At 44.4% G+C, this 25680-nt stretch overlaps 1 protein-coding gene across 1 annotated transcript in view; it reads left to right on the top strand.

Annotated features, from left to right (window-relative positions):
* The window catches only part of LAMA5 (laminin subunit alpha 5), a 256947-nt gene that overhangs the window by 121943 nt on the left and 109324 nt on the right, over positions 1 to 25680 (top strand). The window contains exons 7-20 of the mRNA XM_063142632.1: positions 2259 to 2374; positions 3832 to 3950; positions 5626 to 5716; positions 7326 to 7460; positions 8300 to 8362; positions 8532 to 8672; positions 10443 to 10580; positions 11277 to 11411; positions 12994 to 13128; positions 18837 to 18974; positions 19297 to 19352; positions 20434 to 20533; positions 23016 to 23068; positions 24256 to 24361. Of these exons, the coding sequence (XP_062998702.1) occupies positions 2259 to 2374; positions 3832 to 3950; positions 5626 to 5716; positions 7326 to 7460; positions 8300 to 8362; positions 8532 to 8672; positions 10443 to 10580; positions 11277 to 11411; positions 12994 to 13128; positions 18837 to 18974; positions 19297 to 19352; positions 20434 to 20533; positions 23016 to 23068; positions 24256 to 24361 (1526 nt within the window). The remainder of the gene's footprint in view (positions 1 to 2258; positions 2375 to 3831; positions 3951 to 5625; positions 5717 to 7325; positions 7461 to 8299; positions 8363 to 8531; positions 8673 to 10442; positions 10581 to 11276; positions 11412 to 12993; positions 13129 to 18836; positions 18975 to 19296; positions 19353 to 20433; positions 20534 to 23015; positions 23069 to 24255; positions 24362 to 25680) is intronic.

The raw sequence follows: 25680 nt of genomic DNA, 5'->3' as shown, positions 1-25680 counted from the left end.
CGATCTTATCCATCAGTCTGACAAAACAAATAGCATTTGTGTTGGGTGGGTACGATGGTACTTTGGAGTGCAAGTTTCTTGCATGATGTCACCTTTCCTAATAAATCCGCAGTCAGGGCAAGATTCTACTTCTTCCCTGGCACCTCCAGAACTGCCTGTTTATTCGGTGCAAATCTCAGTGGAGCTGATGAAAACACAGGGAAGGTGTTATTTCCACAGAATTTCCCCTGCAGGTCTCCCATTGAAATGAATGGGATCTATGCAGTGGTGTTTCCCTCTTGTGAAGCTTCCACATTTCAGTGGGGATTGTACAGTAGGGGTGGAATGCTTTATGGATTGTACCTGGTAAACTTTTCAGAACAAATGGTCACATTCTGTTAAATGTAGACCTGAAGCCCAGGGATAAAACAGTTTCTTTTTAAAGGGAAGGAAATGCAAAACGTTCAACTAGAGGTAGTGAAAGGACCAGAATTCCCTTGCGCTAGTCCCAGAAACGGTAGTCAGTGGCCTAAAAGTCATGGTATAAAAATCACAGAATCATAGAATAGCAGAGTTGGAAGGGGCCTACAAGGCCATCGAGTCCAACCCCCTGCTCAGTGTGGGAATCCACCCTAAAGCATCCCTGACAGATGGTTGTCCAGCTGCCTCTTGAATGCCTCTATAGAAATATATGATTAGTCTTCAGATTTTCACTGACAAAAAATTAATTACACGTCTTCATCAATAAATAATCACTAAATAAATACTACATTTCTGTAATATTGGTGAGAAGCCGGGTGTTATATTTGTAGGGATCATTCTCATGACTAAAAATGGTCAAGTTGAAGGCCTAGTGGTGAAGGCTCACACTTCTTTTTCTCCTAAAGCTATAGTTGGGGAAGGGATTTATTTTAATATTGTATTAGTTTTATATGTTTTAATCAGTTTTATGTGTTTTATAGTATTTGTATCTAATGTTGTTTCCTGCCTCGATCCAGAGGAAGAGGCGGCTAATAAATTATTATTATTATTAATAATAACAATAATAATAATAATTGATTATTATTATTTGAATTTTATTATTATTATTTGATCAGGAGGGGAGTATAGTGAGGGCAGCCCCCGACCTGAGTGATACAATATAAGGTTGGGGTGGTAATAGGGTGACCATATGAAAAGGAGGACAGGGCTCCTGTATCTTTAACAGTTGTATTGAAAAGGAAATTTCAGCACATGTCATTTGTAAATATGGGGAATCTGGGGAACTTTCCTCTTCATCACTACAGTTAAAGCTGCAGATGCCCTGCCCTCTTTTAAATCTGGTCACTATAGCTCCTGCACCTTTAAGTGTTGTGATGAAGAGGGAATTTCACCAGGTTCTCCATATATACAAATGACACCTGCTGAAATTCCCTTTTCCATGCAACTGTTAAAAATACAGGAGCCCTGTCCTTTTCATATGGTCACCCTAGGTGGTAAGTTGTTTTGTCAGCAATAAACCCAAGTACTTTAGAAGTGGGAGGTTTGGGGGCTGGCCCTATACTTGGTTAGGAGAGTTCCTTTTATTCTTACTTGGAAATTTTCATCCCCACTTTTGTCAGTGTCAGGGCTTTTGACTCTTTCTAATGTAGTGCTCCCGTGTTCAGGCTTTGCACATGCACAACCCTTGTTGGAGACTGAAGTTGGTTTAATTTTGCTCTAGCTTCCTTCCAGATACCTATGGAATATACCTGACTATGCAGAGACCCCCTACTTTGTCCCTGAATGTCATCATTTCATTACCCCACTGGCTGGCATGGCACTACCAAGTTTGTTCAGAGAGTGGATAATCTGTTGTGTTTTCAAAGAGAGAAAAAATGCTTTCTTAGATGCTTGCATATTACTCCAGTATTAGGGGCAATGTGAGAGCCATTGGTAAGATATGTGCAAAAACTACTTCTGAACCAGCGGCCTCTTGAATTGTTCCCTTACATCACTGTTTCTTCCCTGGCCTAATCTACACCAAGTACTATGAAAGCGGTGTATAAAAGGCAGGAGCCACACTTCTCCTTTATAGTGGTATTGAAGTGCACTGACAACTGTTGGGGCCCATTGACACAGACCATAAACCACTTTCATACTGCTTTCATAGTGCTATATCCTGCTTGGTGCGGCTCCTGCCTTTTATATACCACTTTCATAGTGCAATATTCTACTTGGTGTAGATTAGGCCCCTTTGTTTGACCATTGAGTAATCTACTCCTAGGAGTAACTCACCTCACTCATCATTTACTTAACAGGCTACAGTGTGACTGTCAGCACAACACCTGTGGAGGGTCATGTGATCGTTGCTGTCCAGGCTTCAACCAGTTACCATGGAAACCAGCCACTAGTGACGATGCTAATGAATGCGAACGTAAGTTTCATAGTATCAAAAATTTGTACTGGTTGATTCCTGCCTGCTTTTCTTCTTTTTCAGCCATTCATGTCACAGGTGGCTGCAAAACTAGAAATGGAAAAGACTTGATGTGCCTGATGGCCTGTGCTAGTTGATGTTTCACTCACATGCAGGGCGCAAAGAAGACAGAAACCTGACACACTCATTGCTTTATTTGCCTCAGCTGGAAGTGGGAGAAGCATTCAAAGCATGGATTTAAACCTAACTTCTTGCTTACTAACTAGTGGTGTGTCTGGTTCAACCAGCAAATGCCCCTTTTTCATTCCATACTAGACTATTAAATAAAATCTCCTTGGACTGAAGAAAGGAGGTTATTTGATGAATTGCTAATTAGCTAGAGAAAAGGAAGCAGAGAATGGCCCTATTCAGCCAATATGCTAAGCCATGGTGGTTAGTAGGGTGACCATATGAAAAGGAGGACAGGGCTCCTGTATCTTTAACTGTTGTATTGAAAAGGGGATTTCAGCAGGTGTCGTTTGTATACATGCAGCACCTGGTGAAATTCCCTCTTCATCACAACAGTTAAAGCTGCAGGAGCCCTGTCCTCTTGACCAGATACAAAAGAGGGCAGATCTCCTGCAGCTTTAACTGTTGTGATGAAGAGGGAATTTCACTAGTTGCTGCATGCCTACAAATGACACCTGCTGAAAGTCCCTTTTCTATACAACTGTTAAAGATACAGGAGCCCTGTCCTCCTTTCCATATGGTCACCCTACATTATGGCTTAGCGTGTTGTCTGAACCATTACTTAATGTGTTGTGTGAACCATTCCTAACCACAGTTTAAACACACTGTGGCCATAGCTAGACCTAAGGTTTATCCCTGGATCGTCCAGGGGTCAAACCTGTTCATCTAGGTGACACACAGGGGATCCAGTGCTCAGGCAGGGGCGAACCCTGGATGATCCCAGGATAAACCTTAGGTCTAGCTGTGGCCTCACTAACCACTTGCTGCGGAAGAGTTAGCGGCCTAACCATGGCTTCCATGTTGTCGCAACAGGCCCAATGGGAATAAACAGAGTTTTCACAGTGTAGGAGAATAAAGTGGTATGTGTCCCTAAAGGACCTCTATTGGTCCCAGTGCTGTTTGGACTCTTTTTGCTCCAAAGATTTCTTGTTCCTGTCATTTTGTGTTTCTAGATGCAATAGGATAATCCACAAAGCGCTGCTGGAATACTCCAGATATCCAGTCTTATTTTAGTACTGGAAACCTTGAGTCATTTTTTATGAATGAACTCTCACATTCTTCAATCCAGAGTTACCCCACTGTTAGATCAATGTTCTTTTCACCAGACCATTGCAATGGATGCATAGGGTGTCGTTCAAAATGCAGCAGTTAATTCTACTGCTGCAAAAGGGAAAATGTGTAAATCAGCGGTTGCACCCAGCCTAGTTCACTTTCTCTTGTAATTTCAGCCTGCAATTGTAATGGCCATGCCTATGATTGCTATTACGACCCGGAGGTTGACCGTCACAGGGCCAGCGAAAATCGTAATGGCCAATTTAAAGGAGGAGGTGTGTGCATTGATTGCCAGGTAAGACTTGTCTGGAAGCGCTGCAAAACAAAGAGCGTTTAAGTTGGGTTGTTAATTTGCATGGCCAGCGTGAAGTTCTGCAGTGTTGACACTAGGAAAATTGAGGGCTCTTAAAAAGAACTGCGGCCATAGCTAGATGGGGCGAAATCCCAAGGTGATCCCCGGGATCCTCCCTGTGCGTCCACATGACGCACAGGGGATCCCGGGATCAGGGAGGGATGATCCCTCTCTTGACCCGGGATCTCGCCCTCCCCTTTAGGCCCGGTTTTTCCATGGTCTCAGGCTGTGGAACATGTGGCGAGGCGCCGCAGTTTGTCCCGGCTCCTCGCGATTCCTCGTGAGGAGCCGGGACCCGGGCACAAGGTGCAGCGCTCCTCAGGAGCACTGCGCCCATCGGGGGTGGGATGGGGGAGCGGGAAAAGTAAATATTTTTTAAAAACTCCCCTTTTGCGCACGAGTGTTCATGCGCTGCTGTCCCTTTAAGAAAAAAAATAGTGGGCGCGACGCCTCTCCTTCTGAGGTCGTCGCGTGCCGTGTGTAGTGACAGGGAGATCTCGCCATAAAAATATCACGGGATCTTCACCTTTCCACCCCGCTACACCGCTAGGTCTAGCTAAGGCCCGTTTGAACTCTTAATATTGCCAGATTACATCCCAAAGCAGCCTCCCCCAATCTGGGCCCCTCCAGATGTTTTAAACTACAATTCCCATCAGCTGCAGCCAGCATAGCCACTGGGCAGGGATGATTCGAGTTGTAGTATAATCGGGATAATCGGGAGTGATAGGCCATACCCAACCCGCAAGTCCGTATGGCCTATCACTCCAGATTATTCAGATTGTAACGAATCTCTAGGGTTGCACCTTCTGCAATTCATGGGTAAATTTTCACCCACTGTGTGGACTCTCAGTGGACCCCACAAGCAGGGGTCCCCAGTAGGGACATTCAACAGTACCCATGAAGTTCTCCACTCCCTGTCGCCTTCAAAAAAATATTTTTAATAGCAAAAACCTTGAAAAACTTTAGGGTGCCAGTTTCTCCTTCCTGTTCCTGGACTTGCTGCAAAGCAGTTCGCAGGCAGGCAGAGAAGGAAAGAGTTGCTTTCTGGACCTGCCCAAACTTCGGCCCACCCAGACCTTCCCCTTTATGCTCTTTCTCCCCCCCCCCCCCCGGTCTCCCCCTCACTATTGCTCTCGCTTTCCTGTTCCTTCTTTTTCTCCATTTCTCTCCCCATGCTGGCTAGGAAATGCTAGGAGTTGTAGGGCTTTTTTCTGTCTAAACAAGCATAGGATTGTGCCGTTATTGTCTTAAGACATAATACACAAATGGAGACTGACCGTGTTTAAGCTTATACCGTTAACTATGAAGGGTTTTTTTGAAGAAAGGACAAGAACTAACTGCAAATCCCATAGATACTTGCTTCCGTGGCAAATATCCGTGGGCTAAGCAGTTGGTTCTTGTTCTTGCTTCTATGGCATAACTGTGGCATGCTGTTTCAAACTTACAGCAAAACCTTCTGCATGCCCACTCAGAAGTAAACCCCACTTGAGTTCACTGGGACTCACAGGTAAGTGGCTGTAGGATTGCAGCCATAATGTAGTTTGTCTCTTACATTTCTTGTCTGTCTAAATCCCAATGCCTGAAATTAATTATAGCTAATAGACAAATTATGTTGCAGCACCATACAGCAGGCATCAACTGTGAGAGCTGCAGCCCTGGATACTATAAATCCCCAGATCATCCAATAGATTCACCGTACATTTGCTATCGTGAGTATGCTCTCTCGTATGCATGGTAGATATAGTCCAGAACACAGTGTCGTGCACAGCGTTCTGGGCACACAGGGGCTCTTCGGCTTCCCCTTCCATGGTCAGCCGTCAAAAACCCACAAAGGTTTGGAGCTCTGTAGAGCAGTGTCACATCAGACCTGACGGGTGCCACCAGAAGGAAAAATTAGCCATGCCTCGTTTGTGTGTCTCTAGAAGCGTTCCTCTAGATCAGCCTTCCTCAACATGGGGCGCTCCAGATGTGTTGGACTGCATCTCCCAGAATGCCCCAGCCAGCATTCTGGGAGATGCAGTCCAACACATCTGGAGCGCCCCAGGTTGAGGAAGGCTGCTCTAGATCTTTTCCTTCTGGATCTTACTCTAAATTGATGAAGTCTATTTACTCCCATGATGATGATGATGATGTTTTGATTTTTCTAAAGCTGTAATGCGAAGCATCTGTTGATGTATTGCAGTTTAATCAGAGTGGGAAGAAGCGAAAGGGACTTGGCCGCTTCTGCTTCGCTGTCCTACCTCCTGCCCCCACTGCGGGAAGAAGGTGAGGTGTGCAAAGCCGTCAAAGTCCCTTCGCTCCTCCATCGGAGAAGTGAAGGGGACCTGACTGCTTTGGCTTCATCTGCCTCAGCTCCCTCCTCTCACTGCAGTAAGCAGGCGGGGTGAGTGAAAATGGGGCTAAGCTGCTGGGGGAGCAATGGGGTGATGGGGAATTGGCCGGCTTGGCTCCGCTGCATCTGGGACTCCCCTAACTGGGAAACCCCATGAGCAGCGAAGTCTGAGTCTTGGCCCAAGCGCCAGGCGGAAGATCCATTTGGTGCTTGGGCCGGAAGTCAGTGATGTCAGGTGGGCGTGGCCATGCCCACCTGACATCATGCAGCCCACAGAGAGCTGGATGGGGGCTCACCCAGCCCCCCACTCAAAACAGGTTCTACACTGCAAACCATCTAGGAAGATGGTTTGGGTCCAGGCTACCTGAGGGATCGCCTTCTCCCGTACAATCCGCCCTGCACACTCAGGTCCTCTGGGAAGAATCTGCTTCAGCTAGCAAAAACTAGATTGACAACTGTTACCCAGAGGACCTTTTCTTCTGCCGCTCTCAGTTTGTGGAATGGCTTGCCGGGAGAGATTTGTCAACTTAACAGTCTTCCAGAATTTAAGAAAGCCATAAAGACTGATCTCTTCCGGCAGGCCTACCCAGCTGAATTTTAAGATGCCTTTTTTAGTGGTGTGCTGCTTTTAATGATGCACTGGTTTTAAATGTTTGAATTAGTTTTATGTATTCTATGTTGTTTTTAATTGTGTTGTACTCTGCCTCGATCCAGAGGGAGAGGTGGGTAACAAATAAATAAATAAATATATTATTATTATTATTATTATTATTATTATTATTATTATTATTATGAGCAGGCGAGAAATCTTGGAGTTCTGGTAGTACCAGCATTTCTGACACCTTAGCCAGTAGTGCATAAGGAACACCCAGCTAAAGAGAGGCCTCACCAACCCTGCTGTGGTCAAATGCTCCCTGCTCCCATAGTTGCTTTGCCCTTGACTTGGTCTGGCACAGGCGATTCTTAATGCCGGTCTTTCCTTCTAGGCTGCAATTGTGACTCGGACTTTATGGATGGCACCTGCGAGGACCTAACTGGCCGCTGTTACTGCAAGCCAAATTACTCAGGGGAGGACTGTGATGGTTGTGCGGATGGTTACGTGGACTTCCCACATTGCTATCGTATGTATTGCTAACACAGACATGGGGTGCGTTCAGAGGACCTTTTCTTCTGCCGCTCCCAGTTTGTGGAATGGCCTGCCGGGAGAGATTCGTCAACTTAACAGTCTTCCGGAATTTAAGAAAGCCATAAAGACTGATCTCTTCCGGCAGGCTTACCCAGCTGAATTTTAAGATGCCTTTTTAATAATGTGCTGCTTTTAATAATGTATTAGTTTAAAATGTTTTAATTAGTTACATGTATTTTATGGTGTTTGCATTTGTGTTGTACCCCACCTCGATCCAGAGGGAGAGGCGGGTAACTATTATTATTATTATTATTATTATTATTATTATTATTATTATTATTATTTAGTCCACAGAGTGGGAATAATAATAATAATAGTCCACTCCATGGATGACTATTTGCATGGCACCCTTGGGCACCACGGAAGTGCTGCTCTGTGGAGTGGACTATCGCCGCTCTGTTGAGTTGTCGTCTCTCTCCCCCACTTACCTTATCGGGGTGCCGCCATTCCGTGGGGAGGAGGGGAGGGGGAGGAGAGATGCGCCATGCAGAGACGCATCACAGCCGTTGCCGGAGCGACGGTGGCGGATGAATCCCACCTCCTGTCATGAGGAGAGAGGGCTCCGCCACCACTTCTTTTTCCGGCGACCCTAAAACACGTCACGGATTTGGAAGAAAAAGATGGATCTGAAAGTCTTACATTTTGAATTGACGTTTTGCGATCCAGAAGGGTCCATTCGTAGAGAGTTCGGTTTCGTTTGGGCTGGTGCTTACTGATGAATGGCTTTTTCTTGACCATAGAATTAATGTTCGCATTGTCTTTCCCCTCGTTTAGCGGTGCCAGTTTTCTCTTACAATGATACCGGAGAGCAAGTCCTTCCAGCTGGGCAGATAATAAGTAAGCTTTTGGTTTTATTTGCCCTTTTTGAAATTATTATGCTTCCTGTTATTATAGTTGACAATTTATGATCATTACAGCGGTACCTCACTGGAGATCAGGATGTGCCAGTTGCACATGCAACGGAATGACTTTTTCTCTCCTCCGCTTCTCTCCTTAAATTTTCCAGACTGTGACTGCAATGTTGCTGGCACCAGAGGGAACGCCTGCCGGAAAGATGCTCAAATTGGGTTGTGCTTGTGTAAACCCAACTTCCAGGGGACCCAGTGTGATCAGTGTGTGCCCGGGTATTATGGACCAAGTTGTCAGCGTGAGTAAATGAAGCTCAAGCAAGCGCTGCTAAACCCATGTGCAATTTCCCTCTCTTGAGAGCCGAGAGAGTAGAGTTGCCTCGTGGAAAAACTGAGTTTTGACGATTGAAGAGACAGAGGCTGTAGCTAGACCTAAAGTTTATCCCAGGATTGTCCTGGGGTCAAAGCTGTTCATCTAAGTGCCGCACAGGGCATCCAGCGCTCAGGCAGGGACGAACCCGGGATGATCCTGGGATAAACCTTAGGTCTAGCTATGGCCAGAGTAGCAGCTTCATGCATATGTCCAGAAAGTCATTAGGTCTGGCCCACTTCACTAAGGCAGGCACCTCCGTTGAACAACCACTTACAGATGAATGTATTCTGAACAAGGTGTGCCTTGCCAAGTTGCCCTGTTTATCAAGCATTTTGATATATAGGGCATATCAAAATGCTTGAAGCTTTTCCATAGGAAGTCAAGAAAATAACTGAGAGATCCTCCCAGTGCAATCCTGTTGCAAAAATAGCTCGTTCCCTGGTGTACCAAGTCCAATTCAGCACACAAGGAGGAGAGGAGATGAAGTATGGGTCAAACAACGTTTATTCTGCAGAATAAAGAGACACAAGAGCTAATTGCTGCGAAGCATGTGCCTACCTTGCAAGGGAGGTAGCTAGGTATTTATGCACCATCTTCTCTGGTGCTATATACATAGGCAGGCACGGATTGAGAGACTAGCTCTGGTGCGGATAAAAAATGATTAAATTCTTTAATAGTTCTTGTCTGAGTCTGGAATGCTTGACGTTTCGGATTAGAAATAATCCTTCAGGAGCTGACGCTGAAAACCTTATTCTTATTTATTTATTTATTACATTTTTATACCGCCCAATAGCCGAAGCTCTCTGGGCGGTTCACAAAAATTAAAACCATAATAAAACTACCAACAGGTTAAAAACACAAATACAAAATACAGTATTTAAAATGTTTTCTGGAGCCTTTTTCCTTTCTGAGCGTTCTGCTGAACTGCCTCTAATCAAAGAGTTCCAGACTTGCAGCTACGAGCCAGAACTCTTTATTATTATTATTATTATTATTATTATTATTATTATTATTATTATTAATTTATTTATATATATAGCACCATCAATGTACATGGTGCTGTACAGAGTAAAACAATAAATAACAAGACCCTGCCGCATAGGCTTACATTCTAATAAAATCATAATAAAACAATAAGGAGGGGAGGAGAATGCACCAAACAGGCAGTATAAAAGTCAGAACAAAACTGCCTTTGATTAGAGGCAGTTCAGCAGAACGCTCAGAAAGGAAAAAGGCTCCAGAAAATACTTAAAATATAAGAATAAGGTTTTCAGCGTCAGCTCCTGTAGAAGGATTATTTCTAATCCGAAACGTCGAGGATTCCAGACGCAGACAAGAACTATTAAAGATTTTAATCATTTTATTTGAGCTAGTCTCTCAATCTGCGCTTGCACAGTGGTACCTTCTTACCCTGCCAACTACACGCTATATACATAGGCACCATCTAACAGGGAATTTCTAGCTGAAAAGAGAATACATGGCCTGTTCTTTTGGCAAGCATCCATCCATGTCTGTTCAGAATTAAGTCCGATGGAGCTCAAAGTAAATGAATATAGGATTGCAATCTTAAACTCAAATTAGACATGGCTGATAAATGGGACAGGTACCTATGGAATTATAGGGGCATGTACAGCACGTTGCTCTGGACTAGCCATGTATTTATTTTCCCTCCTTGCCCCCGCCCCCCTCCCCACAGCCTGCCAATGTTCGGGCCCTGGCTTCTATGAAGGCACATGCGACAGCGAGACTGGCCAGTGTCTATGTCGAACCGGATTTGAAGGATATACTTGTAATCAGTGTGCTCCTGGCTATTTCAGCTATCCACTTTGTCAATGTGAGTTCTCAGATAGAGAATGATAGCTGTGGGGTTGGGCACATATATATTTTCTACAAATACCTACATTTTTGCAGTGCTCTTGAGTTTCTAGATCTCATGGCTGCAAAGGGAAATTTGGACCTGTGCAGGCAGCGTATAGTGAAATCTCAGAATCCTGGGAGGACTTTTAACGGTCATGGGGGGGTGTTTGATAGTTACACCTTTCCCGGTACTTTCTCACTGGGCTCTCAGCCCTTACAATTAACTCCATTCTAAGATCTCGTCTTTCCCCGTCCTCTTTGTCTGCCCGTGTTAGCCAATATGAGTTGAAAAGCTCAACATTATTTGAAAAACGCAAACTGGAAGCCCAGCAAATTATGCCCAGCGTACAAATTATATGGACAGGTTTTTCATTACCTATGTCAGCAAGAGGGCAGATTTTAATTTCTTTAACATAAAAGTTTATTTGTTTTTCTTATTTCTATTTTTACACAGTATTGGTGTGTGGGAGCAGAAGTAAATTTTGTTAGACCAGTTGTTTTGTCCTTTGCACGCTGCCCAGGACTCCCAATAACCCGCCCTGTGTGCCACTTTTTGACATCCCTCCCTGGGGAGTGCTTGTTTACCTGGGCTTGAGAGTGAGCTTCGCAGTCATGCTGAATCCCCTTCTTGAGATAACAAAGCTATGAACCTCGGCTCTTCTTTCCATTATAGTTTGTGGCTGCAGCGCTGTCGGCACATTGCCGGAAGGATGTGATAACTCCGGGGGATGCTACTGTAGGCCTGAATACGACGGGCCTCATTGTGACCAGTGTAGAATTGGATATCATTCCTACCCTCATTGCCAAGGTATGCTGGTTCATGAAAGGGCTGGTAGAGACGAAGCAACTTTTGTACTTCTTTGTTAACAAATGAAGGTATCTAAGGAAGACGTATCTCCTTGCAAATCAAGTTCTTCCTGCCACCATTTTCCCCCTGGAAAGATTCAGTCAATAGACATTGTCAAGCATCTACCACTTGGGGTCTATTTCCCCCACACTCTCATTCATACTGATTATTATTATTATTATTATTATTATTATTATTATTATTATTAATTTGTATCCCGCCTTTTGCCCAATACTGGGCCTCAAGTATTTTGTAAGCGGCCCTACAACATTTAAAACATATACATTTTAAACCTAGGAAAAGAAATGTACAAAAATAAAATAAAATTTAAAAAAATATAATAAAAAAATTACAATATTTAAACATAAACGTTTAAACTATATGACAATTTTACAAGTCTTTAACATAGATGGAGGACCAGATTATTCTCCAAAGGCCTGCTGGAACAAACTAGTTTTTGCCTGCTTCTGAAAGCCCATCAAAGGGGGAGCCAGTCTAGCTTCCCTGGGAAGAGCCAAAGCACTGGAGCAGCCACCGAGAAGGCCCTCTCCCATGTTCCCACCAAGTGCACCTGTGAAGATGGTGGGACTGAAAGAAGGGCTTCTCCAGAAGATCTCAAAGCACGGGCAGGCTCATAAGGGAGAATACGGTCTTTCGGTTAACCCGGACCCGAGCCATATGGGGTGTTTTCCAGTGAAACTCTTTCTCAGGCCATAACCTATTATTATTATTATTATTATTATTATTATTATTATTATTATTATTATTATTATTCTAGCACTGATTTCTAAGGAAATCCCTTATTTCCATCAACCTTACTCCTTCAGTGTAGTTTGTTGTTGTTTATTCGTTCAGTTGCTTCCGACTCTTCGTGACTTCATGGACCAGCCCACCCCAGAGCTTTCTGTCGGCTGTCGCCACCCCTAGCTCCCCCAAGGTCAAGTCTGTCACCTCCAGAATATCATTGTAGCCAAAACGAGGCTGCTGAAAATCAAGATGGAAGTGAAGGAAAGCTTGGAAATGGGTGCACTGCACTGAGTAGAGTTTCTTGTACCCCTGCCCTTCTAGTCCCCATCAATCCCTAATACTACATGTAACTCCTTGTTGAATCAGAAGTAGCACCCTTCTATTCAACTGCAAGAATGCTACAAAGAGCGTTTGGGAAACTATTATCAGCATATTGCCTGAATTTATTTATTTATTTTTAAAAAGTGTGTGTTTGGATACATTTAAGCTCCTAAAAGTATTTCTTGCCTAGGATTTAATGCCAGGTATTATCTGACTCTGCTATACCAGAAGGAACAAACATTGATAAATGTTAGTCAGCTGTGTTCCTGGACATGGCTGTAGGAACTTGTTTGTTCTAGAAGGAAGGATAGGTTCCTTTGGGAGGAAACGTTCAGCCGCCAGTTAGCGGTATGTGACATATGGTTTCCGTAGAATCCGTCTGGATTGAAAGAATCCCTTTTCTAGGCATATAAAGAGGATTCTTGTGCCCTCACTGTCTCCTTCTCCAACCTCTTTGTGTGCCTTCCATTTGCAGCTTGCTCCTGTGACCCCCGAGGCTCAGTGGACAATGACTGCAGCCCCATTGGTCAGTGCCATTGCCACTCAAATTACATAGGCCACACATGCAACCAGTGTGCCCCAGGCTTCTATGGATATCCTAGCTGTACAGGTGAGTCACTTACCAGACGCTGCCTGTTGTTCCATGACTCAAAACTGTGCTGCACTACATTTGCAGTGCTTTGTATTCGCCTGGATCCCACCACTTTATTCCCTACTGGAATTTGGTCAGAATTACAAGAATCCGCTTTGTGGTTTGAGCTTTTAAAGAGGTTACCCAGCAAAACATCAAAAAGGGCTTAAGGTTTAGGATGCAGTACATATAGGAAGCATTTGAGGGTTGGGGAGTTTAACCCCCCCCCCCGGAAAACTCTGGCCTAAATAAATAATAATAATAATTGAAGAATCTGGAATATCTATTTGGTGCAACCTTTACAGCAGAGATGGGGAACCTCTGAACCGCAGGCCGAATTTGGTGTGCGAAGCCTCCTTATCTGGCCTGCAGAGGCCCCTCCTCTTCCTCCTCCTCCACCACCTCAGAAAAGGAAAGTGGCAGGAGAGCAGGTGCCTTGGGCTCCTTGAGGTGATGGTACGGCCAGCTTTGCTCCACCCTCTCGCCTTTCCTGTCAAGCCCAGAGGGAGCATGGTGAGAATGTCAGTGTGGGAGGTGCATTACCGGCAGTGGCCCCAGCACTGCTGGCATGTAGTCCACCGACATCCCCGCCTGAGGTCAATTTGGCCCCTGGACCAAAAAAGGTTTCCCATCCTTACTTTACACAGAACTGATTACATGAGAATATTGGTCCTTGATTTCGTATGTCAATGTTTTAAAGAGACCGTGGGTGCAGAGTTTTGCTATTTTGTTGTTTTACTCTGTACAGCACCATGTACACTGATGGTGCTATATAAATAAATAATAATAAAAATAATAATAAACGCACACCTTCACTCTTATCAAGAATTACCAACAGTTTCATAGAATCATAGAATAGTAGTGCTGGAAGGGGCCTACAAGGCCATCGAGTCCAACCCCCTGCTCAATGCAGGAATCCACCCTAAAGCGTCCCAGATAGATGGTTGTCCTGCTGCCTCCAGTTTAATTGTGAAGAGCCTCTTCAAAGTGCCACCCACCACTCACTCTTGCTAAACTCTATTTCTGCAATAATCTGCCCACCATCACCAAAAAACTGCATTGTTCTTCTGGCATATTAATAAAGTCTTAGGAGAAAAGGAGAACATGTATCAATGTTTGAAACAAAAGAACAAATGAAATAGTACTGAAAAGATGTGTTGACTTATGGCTGGGCAGAGGGAGGAGGGAGAGGCCTAAAGAAGCGCTCGTGAGAGTTTCATGCCCACAGGAGTGGTTTTGTTTTCAAGCCATTCTTCCCTCGCATCTCTTTAGCCAAGTGGGCCACAAGGACAGTGCGATGGAACAAACTAGGATTAAACCAAGGTACTGAGTTTGGATAGAGTGACACACCACAGTTAATGGAAGCAAAGATTCGCCAAACAACTTCAGAGCATGGATTATGATCCTGGTTTGTTGGCCTCAAAACTGTGGTTAATGAGTCAGATGTACAAACAAACCAGAGTTAAGTTAAAACAAATCATTGTTTAGCACTATGTCTAAACTGTGCAGATGTTTTTACAGTGAAGTCAGTTACATATGCAGCATTCAGTCATCAAGGGTACAGCAACTAAGGCCTTAGCTAGACCTACCTGATAGTCTGCGACAGAGGAGGGAAGATCTCGGGTTGCGATTAACGCGAGATCCCTCCTCCGTTTACACGCGAGGCGCGACAACCTCAGGAAAGTGTTGCGCCTGCCATTTTTTTAATTTTTAAAGGAAGAGCAGCTAAAGATAGGTGCTTTTTAAAAAAATAATTTCATTTCCCCGCTGCCCTCACCCTACCCCCGATGGGCGCAGCGGCTCGAGTCAAACCACGGCAACAGGCCACACATTCCATGGTCTAGGGCTCAGCCCATGGAAAAACTGGGCCCAAAGGGGAGGGCTCTATCCCTGGGCAAGGGAGGGATGATCCCTCCCTGATCCCGGGATCCCCTGTGCGTCATATGGACGCACAGGGATGATTCCGGGGTTCACCCCATGTTAAAGCCTGGTCTAGCTAAGGCCTAAGTGATAGATATGCATATATGAACTGAAGACTCAATTCTACTTGCATTATTAGCCATCTTCATTGCATTCAAGGTGTCATGCAAGACTAGGGCGACCATATGAAAAGGAGAACAGGGCTCCTGCATCTTTAACAGTTGCATAGAAAAGGGAATTTCAGTAGGTGTTATTTGTATATATGAAGAACCTGGTGAAATTCCCTCTTCATCACAGCAATTAAAGCTGCAGAAGCTATACTAGAGTGACCAGATTTAAACGAGGGCAGGGCACCTGCAGCTTTTACTGTGGTGATGAAGAGGAAATTTCACCAGGTTCTCCTTATGTACAAATGACACCTGCTGAAATTTCCTTTTCAATACAACTGTTAAAGATACAGGAGCCCTGTCCTCCTTTTCATATGGTCACCCTATGCAAGGCTGAAGAGTAGTATTCATTTATATTTCCTGGTTAACTCTCATTGCTCATTACCAGAAAATTGCTGCAGGATGCAATGTCCCTGAGTCACCCAAGTGATAGCTCCCAATACCTTTCCATTCTTTCCCACTCCTAAATGTGGCAAAACTGGGTCATGGCCAACTGGCTTAGCATTAGCTTCCCGTAAAAATGTTGGCAGTGTCCTTTTGAACAATTTTTAGATCAAATTGTCTTGGTAGGAGAAGGCTGCAAGGCCATTTTTTTGGGTTCCTCATTGATTAACATCTCAAAAATTCATAGTATAATCGATAAAAAGTATTGAGGCAGGAGAATAGGCATAAAGTAGTGCAGAGTTTTAAAGATCACAAATTGCACCTGGAATAATAAATCAATCAAACATTTCGTTTTCTTAGGCAGCAACGGTTAAGTAAAATTGTTGCTAGTTTAAAGCCCTTGTTAGCTTGCCAGCAGAACCTAGCAAAACACACACGCCACGCACACACACATACACACACACACACTACTTTTTGTTATAATAGGTAATGGTTTAATTGTGTTCAGACCTAAGAGGCTTTTCATCAGACATGGGTGTTAAAGGTACAATGAACATTTAAAAGAAGATAAATGTTCTTACATGTCCCATTTAGGCTATCATTCACTCAAGCCATACTCAGAAAAATGGGAGTATCTAGGCTGCTGGTTTATTTGAAATCCTACCCAGATGAGTAGTTCTTAGATTACAAGCTGAAATGAACTGGACTGACAAAAATATATCAACATTTTGTGTTTGTTTATGATATTATTATGCTTCCCTTCCTCCAAGGAGCTCAGGCTGGGATATCCTGAAACCCATTTTATTTGTTGAATTAAGTTTTATTTGCTTTATATCCCACCTTTGAACTGGTTATCAGGGAAGCTTGTAAAGACTTTCAAACAAAAACATTAAACATTATTAAACAAGAACATTAAAACACGATGATATAAAGGAATGGTGTAAAAGTAGTCATTGGTATTAAAAACAACACACAAAGCTATGTACGGAGGATTTAAAAACTTGTGAAAACAAAAAGGTCTTTGCCTGGGACCAGAACGACATCAAGGTGAGTCTCCCTAAAGCATTCCACAGTCGAAGTATTGCCACTGAGAAGTCCCTTTCCCTGATAGCCACCTGTCGTACCTCAGAGTCAAGTGTCATCTGCCTATTAATGTCACCTCACCCCAAACCTCCAGATGACCTCACTCAGCACTTTCATGTTGATGCTAAAGAAGTATTGGGGACCCCATAGCATAAATGCCAGGGAATACCCCAGAACCAACCCCCAGCATCCCTGTGAGGTAGGTAAAGTTGAGGAATGATGAATGTCTCATCATCTGGTGAGCTTCATGGTTAAGTGGAGATTTGAACATGAATGGTCCTGGTCCAACATAACTCATACGGCACACCGGCGTCTCTGAATAGCTTGATTCAGGCATCATTTTCAAATCATGATTTGGCAGATGAGGCATGCACTGTGTGCTTGTGTGCGCCCTCTTTCCCTCCCCTCCTCACAATGGATTTCATTCTCCTTTTCCTGGTTCGTGATAACCATAGGGCTCATCTACACCAAGCAGGATATTCCACTATGAAAGCGGCATATAAAAGGCAGGAGCCACACAACTGCTTTATAGCAGTATTGAAGTGCACTGCAGGATCTACACTACTGCTTTATAGTGGTACTGAAGTGCACCGACAACTGTTGGGGCCCATGACACATCTACACCAAGCAGGGTATAACACTATGAAAGTGGTATAAAAGTGGTATATGGTATGTGTCAGTGGGCCCCAACAGTTGTCAGTGCACTTCAATACCACTATAAAGCAGTAGTGTGGCTCCTGCCTTTTATATACCACTTTCATAGTGGAATATCTGCTAGGTGTAGATGAACCCATAGTTTACTATTATCCACAACAGGCAGAAGTGGATCGCAAGCACATAGCTACACACAGCTAGGCATGCATACCCTCTATGACCATAGCGCCATCAGTCCTCATCCAACAAAGTGAATCCTCATTCAACAATGCAGTTAATTTAAAGATCTCTGATCTCTTCATTCAAGCAAACTACCACTTTTACTGTTATTTTGTATTCTTATTAAGTCATCACTTTAAACATAAAATAGTTAATTATCCACAAAATGTCAATGGATTCACTGCTGCAACGCTGTAAGTACAGTCCTGCTGGTAAATTAGCAAGTTAGCACGTGGTATATCACACTGACTTCAGCGTACATTTCCTAGGTTTGATGTGGTACATGGATTGTATCCAATGTTTGTTCTACTTAAAGTAGTCCCATTGAAATGAATGGGACTTAAGTTAGACTGACATTAGATTGTAAGTATTCAAGGGCTGTCACTCAATCAGAAAATAATAATCTTAGTACCAGTTTTTGTCGACCTATCAAACAGGGTGGATTTGATTTAAATCAATTTGATTAAATCATGATTAAAATCACAATTTAAATCACTACTCAGAAAGACTCGATTTAATCATGTGAGTCCCCCCCCCAAAAAAGTGCACTCCATTCATTGAATTTTTTGAAACTTCGCACTTAAGAGGTAAGGGGTTGATTTTGTGTACATAGATTTGCAAAGGAACAACGGGATTGTGATCTCTGCAGACACAAATTCACAGTTTTGAGAACTGTAAAACCAAGCAGCTGTGATAATATCTTCTAGATAGAAAAAATTGCCCAATCATCTTACAGAAACCTCTGGAAGAGCATGACATTGTGAATGGATTAATGGCATTCATTTACCCAAAAATTTAAACATTGCATGAATATACAGCCTCATGCTACATAATTAAAAACTAATCCTTATTTCATGATGAATAACCTTTGGACTGTAATGTATCTTAAATAGAAAACTATCTTTAGATAGATTTTTCCTCAAAAAGCATTTTATATATATATAAAAAATCCGATTTAAATCAAAATAATCCGATTTAAATTTTTAAAAATTCCGATTCTTTTTCATGATTTTTTTAAAAAAAATCATTGATTTTTATCCACCCTGCTATCAACTGAATGTGATACAGTAATGCTTCAGAAGAAGAAGGCGTACGTCCCTTGCATGTGTTGCAGCGGGCACCATCTTAGAAAAGGCTTTTCCTTGTGTGGGATGGGGCTGCCTCTTCTCGATGCCGCCTGCTACCGAAGTTCTTGCTTGAACAATAATTAAGACCTTTAATAACGCTTTCTGACCTGTCCTTCCCTCCTCCCCTCTCCAGCTTGTCACTGTTCCACAGAAGGTTCTCTCTATGGCACCTGTGATCAAGAGACTGGGCAGTGTAGCTGTCGTCCCAGAGTAACCGGACCGCGCTGCGATACCTGCATACCCGGGGCTTATGGATTCCCACATTGTGAAGGTAGCTCAGCCTATTCCACGTGTGTGGCTTACTGCATCGCACAAGCCTGAACCCTTGCTGTGTAGGTCAATTTCAGTATCTAGTGCAGCAGGCAGCATTGCTGAAATGAAAAAAAAAATCACAAAAAGTATTGAATTTGAACACAGAGCTCGCCATCAGATGTCTTTAGGGCGCAGCTAAATACGCTGTTCGCTCTTAGTGTTGGTTTATAATAGTTTTCCAAGGTCTACCATTAGCCACTCTACCAGATCCACACAACAGTGCACGGTTGATGAGTTTCCCCCTTAATGCCTGCTCTTATCTGTGTGTTTTTCTGTTTCAGTGGGCTCTTGTAATCCTGCGGGGCTTGTGAATGAAGACACTTCTTTGCCACCAGTGGTATGTTCCATGGCTGTTGATCATAGTCTTGATTCTTCCTGTACTGAATATTTTTTATTTTACACCACATTAAGTATTATGAGCACGAGCAGTTCCGCATCATGTAAAGGAGTGGATAGTAGGGGAGGGATCATTGCTCTGGGGTTGAGCATATGTTTTGCATGCAGAAAATCAGAGGTTCAGTCCCTGGTATTTCCATTTAAAAAGATCAGGTAGCAGGTCATTGGAAAAACCCAAGACCCTGGAGAGATGCTGCCAGCCAGAACACACAATACTGGACTAGAAGGGCAAATCAGACCTGGGCCTAATCTACACTAAGCAGGGTATTGCATTATGAAAGCGAGCTGCACCAAACAGGATATAGCAGCAGTCCCCAACCTTTTTGGCACTAGGGACCGGTTTCGTGGAAGACAGTTTTTCCATGGACCGGGTGGGGTGGGGTTGAGGGGATGGTTTTGGGAAGACCCCCCCGCCCCGCCCCCCACTCCAGCGTCCTGGCTTTGCTTCGGCTGGGTGGGCCCAGCCGAAGTGAAGCCAGGACGCTGGGGTGGGCAGCTTCAGAACAGCGCCCGGAAGTCGCTCTCCCAGAGTGGCTTCCGGTCGGGTGTGCCATTCCGAAGCCGCCCCCACCCCACCCTAGCGTCCTGGCTTCACTTTGGCTGGGCAGGCGAGATGGCGCCCCGCGCCCAGGTACACGGGGGTGGGGGGTGAAAGCAGCTCACCTGCGTGACCCGGTTCCTAACAGGCTATGGACCGGTACCAGTCCGTGGCCCGGGGGTTGGGGACCCCTGGGATATAGCACTATGAAAGTAGTATGAAAGCAATATACGGTATGTATCAATGGGCCCCAAAAGTTCTCATTTCACTTCAATACCGCTACAAAGCAGTAGTGTGGTTCCTGCCTTTTATATATCGCTTCCATACCGCTTTCATAGTGCAATATCCCGCTTCGTGGAGATTAGGCCCTGGTGTAAGTCAGCTTCCTGTGTTTCTATTCTGCATTGCCTTTGATTCTGCTTGATTCTTTGGTGTTTATTTTCAAATCTTCCCACCATCACACCATCATCCTTTTCCTCCCCAGGGTTCCTGTGAGTGTCGGGCCTATGTGGAAGGTGAAGCTTGTGACAGGTGCAAGCCGCTCTACTGGAACTTGACTCCTGATAACCCGTTTGGATGCATGAGTAAGAAACTTACTTTGTTGTTCCTCCAAGATGCTTTCCATCCAAATTACGAGGTACTTAAGCTCCTGAATATTACCCTGGTGATTTGAATACATTGCAGAAAAGGAGCAGCCACAGGGGAGACCTTTGGATGCATAAAGCACAACTTTCAATCTAGTTGAAGCTCTCAAATTGCAGGTCTGGGTACAACCTCTTTCTCAGTCTTTGGGAAGCCCCCAGCTGTCCTGGGTTAGATGGACAGATGGTCTTTTGTCCATTTTGGTCAGCTCCTTGTGTCTTAAAGCTTATGTCTGGGATGTAGAGCCTCAGGCCTGGGGCCCATATCTGCCCTTCCTGGGTTTCCCAGGGGGCCGCACACCCTTTCCCCCAACTACCAATCACTGGGGTGGTTTCCCAACTTTTGTGCAGTTTTCCCTCTGATTCTATAAGACTAAAATTTATTTATTTATTTATTTATTTATTTACAATATTTATATACCACTTCCCATCCAAGAGTTTTGGAGCAGTGAACAAATGGAATAAAAGAATAAAGCACATTAAAATACGTTTTTTTAAAAAAGAAACAAAGTGCAAATAAAACCGCAGTTGGTCATTCAGAGAAAGCTTCCTAGAACAACAACGTTTTCAGGAGGCGCGGGAAGGAATACAACGTTAGCACCTGCCTAACCTCCAAAGGCAGGGAATTCCATAGGAAGGGGGCCACCACATTGAAGGCCCTTCCCCTGGTGGGCTCCAGTTGGACCATAGGTCCATGTGGGACCACCAGGAGCATGCCCTCAGATGACCTCAGTGACCAGGCAGGAAGATAGGGGAAGGCACTCTCTTGGGTATTCTGGTCCCAAGTTGTTGAGGGCTTCGTACGCTAATCCTAGAACCTTAAACCTGGCCTGGTAGCTAATACTAAATGCCTCCCTTAAGGCTCAGTTACTGGCAGTAATAGCTTTAAGCTAAAACATGCCAGTATTTTTTGTATGTTTCATTCAGTCCCCTTTTCCTTTGGCCCTGCATGCCAATGGAATGTGGCCCCCAAAAACTTTTCCAAACTAGAATTGGCCCTCAGAGTGAAAGAGCTTCTGCATCCATGGCTTATGCAGTAAGGACAACTGCACCAGACTGCCCTCTTTGCCCTTGCAGAGCAGGAATTTGAAACCACGACAAGGCTCCTCTTTCGGGCTCCCACTGTATTGCTGGTTTCTGCCAGCCTGACATGCCAGAGCAACCTTCCTCAACCTGGTGTCCTCCAGCTGTGTAGGACTACAAGTCCCAGCATCTCCCAGCCAGCAACTAAAGTGATCACGTGATCAAGCATCTCTCCCCTAGGAGGGAAGGTTACAACAGCTGGGATTGTTTAGCCTGGGGAAAAGGAGGTGAATTTATTTTATTTTATTTTATTTTATTTATTACATTTTTATACCGCCCAATAGCCGAAGCTCTCTGGGCGGTTCACAAAAATTAAAACCATAATAAAACAACCAACAGCTTAAAAACACAAATACAAAATACAGTATAAAAAGCACAACCAGGATAAAACCACGCAGCAAAAATTGATATAAGATTAAAATACAGAGTTAGAACAGTAAAATTTAAATTTAAGTTAAAATTAAGTGTTAAAAGACTGAGAGAATAAAAAGGTCTTCAGCTGGTGACGGAAGGAGTACAGTGTAGGCGCCAGGCGGACCTCTCTGGGGAGCTCATTCCACAGCCGGGGTGCCACAGCAGAGAAGGCCCTCCTCCTAGTAGCCACCTAGGGGAGACATGATAGAGGTGTATAGAATTATGCATGGTATGGAGAATGTGGATAGGGAGACATTTTTCTCTCTCTCCCAAAATACTAGAACCCACTGGGGTCATCAGCCCATGAAGCTGATTAGTGGGAGTTTCAGGACAGATAAAAGGAAGCATAGTGAAACTATGAAATTCACTACCACAAGATGTAGTGACGACCAGCAATTTGGATGGCTTTAAAAGGGGGTTGGATAAATTCCTGGAGGAGGAGGCGATCACTGGCTAACTAGTCCTGATGGCTATGTGCTACCTCCAGTATCAGAGGTAGTAAGCCTATATGCACCAGATGCTGGGGAACATGGGTGGGAGGGTGCTGATGCACTCATGTCCTGCTTGTGGGTTCTTTGTCGACAGTTGGCTCCTCATTGTGTGAACAGAGTGCTGGACTAGATGGACCCTTGGTTTGATCTAGCACGGCTCTTCTTAATATTCTTATATTGGAAATTGTAGTCCCACACAACAGCAGGGCACCAGGTTGGGGAAGGTTGTGCCAGAGGATGGGTTTGCTTATTTGTTGCACACATATATGTACTGCTTTCTGATAAACTTTCAACATGGTTTACAGGAATAATAATAATACAGCTATAAAAACACAAACAAAATAATCGTCGTTTGGTTGTTTGGTTTGCATCGGGCTAACTTAGAACTTTCCATTTTTGGCTGGAGCCCTCAGATTGTCGCTTTCTGTTTCTTCCAGGCTGCCAGTGTGACACCATGGGCACCATTGCAGGCGTTGCGGAATGTCAGCAAGTAAGTTTCCGGCCATGTGATGAAATCCACTGCAAGGTTCTGGCTAGGCCTTCATTCCTATTTACTGTGAACTGTAGCATCCTGAGTGGAACAGGCTATTCTAACTAGGGGTGTGCACGGACCCCCCGCTCCGCCCCGCGGGCCGATCCGAAAATTTCGGATTGGCCCACTCCGCTCCACTCATACTCCGCTCCTCTTTGCCGTGGAGCTCCGGCTCCGAATCGGAGCTCCGCAGTGGAGGGGAATGGTGCCAGGTAAGGCTGGGAGGGGAGGGCGGGGGGGTTACCGGGCACTGCTGCCGTCGCAGCCCGGTAAGGGACCAAGGGGGAGGGGGGCCTTACCTGCCTCCGTCTGCGGTCCGTCGGCTTCTTCAATTGAGCCCGCGGTTCAACCAGGAAGTCTGGGCCGCAAGTGCGGCCCAGACTTCCTGGTTGAACCGCGGGCACAATTGAAGAAGCCGACGGACCGCAGATGGACGCAGGTAAGGGAGAGGAGGGTTTTTTTACCAGGCCCTGCCGCTGTCGCCGCATGGACAACAGCGACAGCAGCAGGGCCCGGTAAACCCCACTTACCTTTCCGGCGGAGCTCCGGATCGAGGCGAAGGATCCGCCTTCACCTCGATCCTCTTCGCCACGCTCTGCCGGCCCCCCAATCCTCTTCGCCTCCGCCTTAAGGGCAGGCGAAGCCCCCCGCTCCGCTTCTAATTCGCCGGTCCGATTAGAAGCGGAGCACATCCCTAATTCTAACTCAAGTCTAACTAGTGCTCCACAAAGTGGTCCCTCTTGCTTCTAACTCTTTGTCAGGCCCCTTTACGAATATGCGTCAGATGTCAAGCCACTTTTTAGAGACATTGTGCTTAGTGTTGTTATTCGGGATGTGTTCAAATGCTACACAGCAGCAAAATGGGCGTAATTTAAATTCCCTCTGATTTTTCAAGGTTGTATCAAATAATACGGTGTTTTTTTAAGCTGGGCAGAGATTTTTAGAGGGCTAGATGTTTTTGTCGGACAAAAGAACAGCTGCTCTTGTAATTCTGAGCCCCTCTCCTCTTCCTCATTCTTCTTGCACTTTAATCATTTTTATTTGTCCAAGAAATACAGTCAGTCAATCAAGAAATGCCAGTTGCTGGGTTTAAATATTGAGGAGTTGCCGCTAGTTGATTTTGTTATGTGGTCGGTGTTTTCTAGGGTGATGGGCACTGTTTTTGCAAGCCCAACATCTGCGGCCAGTTCTGCTCAGCATGCAAAGAAGGATACTATAATCTGGAGAGCGGGAATTACTTTGGTTGTCAAGGTAGGTCATTTCCTCCCAAATGCATTGTCAGTTCGTCACTGCGTGGCGATATAAAGTTATAGAGACCATCAGCTGGACCTGAAGAACAATGTTATTTTCAGGGGTGGAGTCTAGATGGAAAAATGAGGATTTTGGAATTTCAGCTTTGTGTGAGTAAGAAGCGTAGGGTTGATTCCTCGCATTACGGAGAAAAAAATGAATCCAAGGCTATGTCTGTGCGAGTCCATCTCTGTTAGAAGTCTTAATTATTTGATTAAGAATTATAATATAATGAATCTTGCTCTCTCTATGCTTCTTGAGTTTTGTGCATTGTGACTGACGGACAGTACATACTATATTGGTCTTCCTTCCATGAATTTTGAGATGGGGCTTAGAAATCTTTGCTTTTCCCTTTCCAGGACCTGGTTTTGCCCCTGGTGGGTCAGGTGGTTGCTGGGACCAGAGGAGCAAATTCAGAAGGCAAATCTGGCCACAGTGATCCATGACTTAATCACCTTCCATAGATTACTGCAACACACTCTTCCTGGGGCTGCCCTTGAAGAGTGTTTCAACACCGCAGCTAGTACAAAATGCAATGGCCTGATTGCTTTCTGCCATGTACTTTGTTGATTGTATTATATAGGGTGACCATATGAAAAGGAGGACAGGGATCCTGTATCTTTAACAGTTGCATAGAAATGGGAATTTCAGCAGGTGTCATTTGTATATATGGAGAACCTGGTGAAATTCTCTCTTCATCACAACAGTTAAAGCTGCAGGAACTGTACTAGAATGACCAGATACTAAAGAGGGCAAGGCACCTGCAGCTTTAACTGTGGTGATGAAGAGGAAATTTCCCCAGGTTCTCCATATATACAAATGACACCTGCTGAAATTTCCTTTTCAATACAACTGTTAAAGATACAGGAGCCCATTCCTCCTTTCCCATATGGTCACCCTAGTGTTATACCAGTTTTGCAGCAGCTGAACAGGTTTCCAGTTTATTTTCAGGCACCACTCAAAGTGCTGGTTCTTATTTTTCCCCTGCTCTTAATTTTGCTATGCGCGTGATGCTCTAAAGTTTATTAAATTGATTTAAAGTTATAAAATTATAAGTTGTCCTGGGGGCTCTTATGGGCCAAAAGGCGGCTAAGAAATAATTTTATAAATAAAGAAAATACATTGTTGCCAAATTTGTATTCCTCTTTTTTTATAACTTGTTAAAACCTTGTTAGAGTATGCAAAATTTGAAGAAAAGGAAAAAAAAGAGAGAGAGAGAAGGTGACCTTTGGAAGGACCTCTTTTAAGAGAATGATGAAATAAGGAAGTCAGGTGTAGTA

This window comes from Elgaria multicarinata, chromosome 1, assembly GCF_023053635.1.
Source record: "Elgaria multicarinata webbii isolate HBS135686 ecotype San Diego chromosome 1, rElgMul1.1.pri, whole genome shotgun sequence".
In the NCBI taxonomy this organism is placed as follows: domain Eukaryota; kingdom Metazoa; phylum Chordata; class Lepidosauria; order Squamata; family Anguidae; genus Elgaria; species Elgaria multicarinata.
The sequence above is the reverse complement of the archived record's forward strand: the minus strand, read 5'-3'. Positions and strand labels throughout refer to the sequence as shown.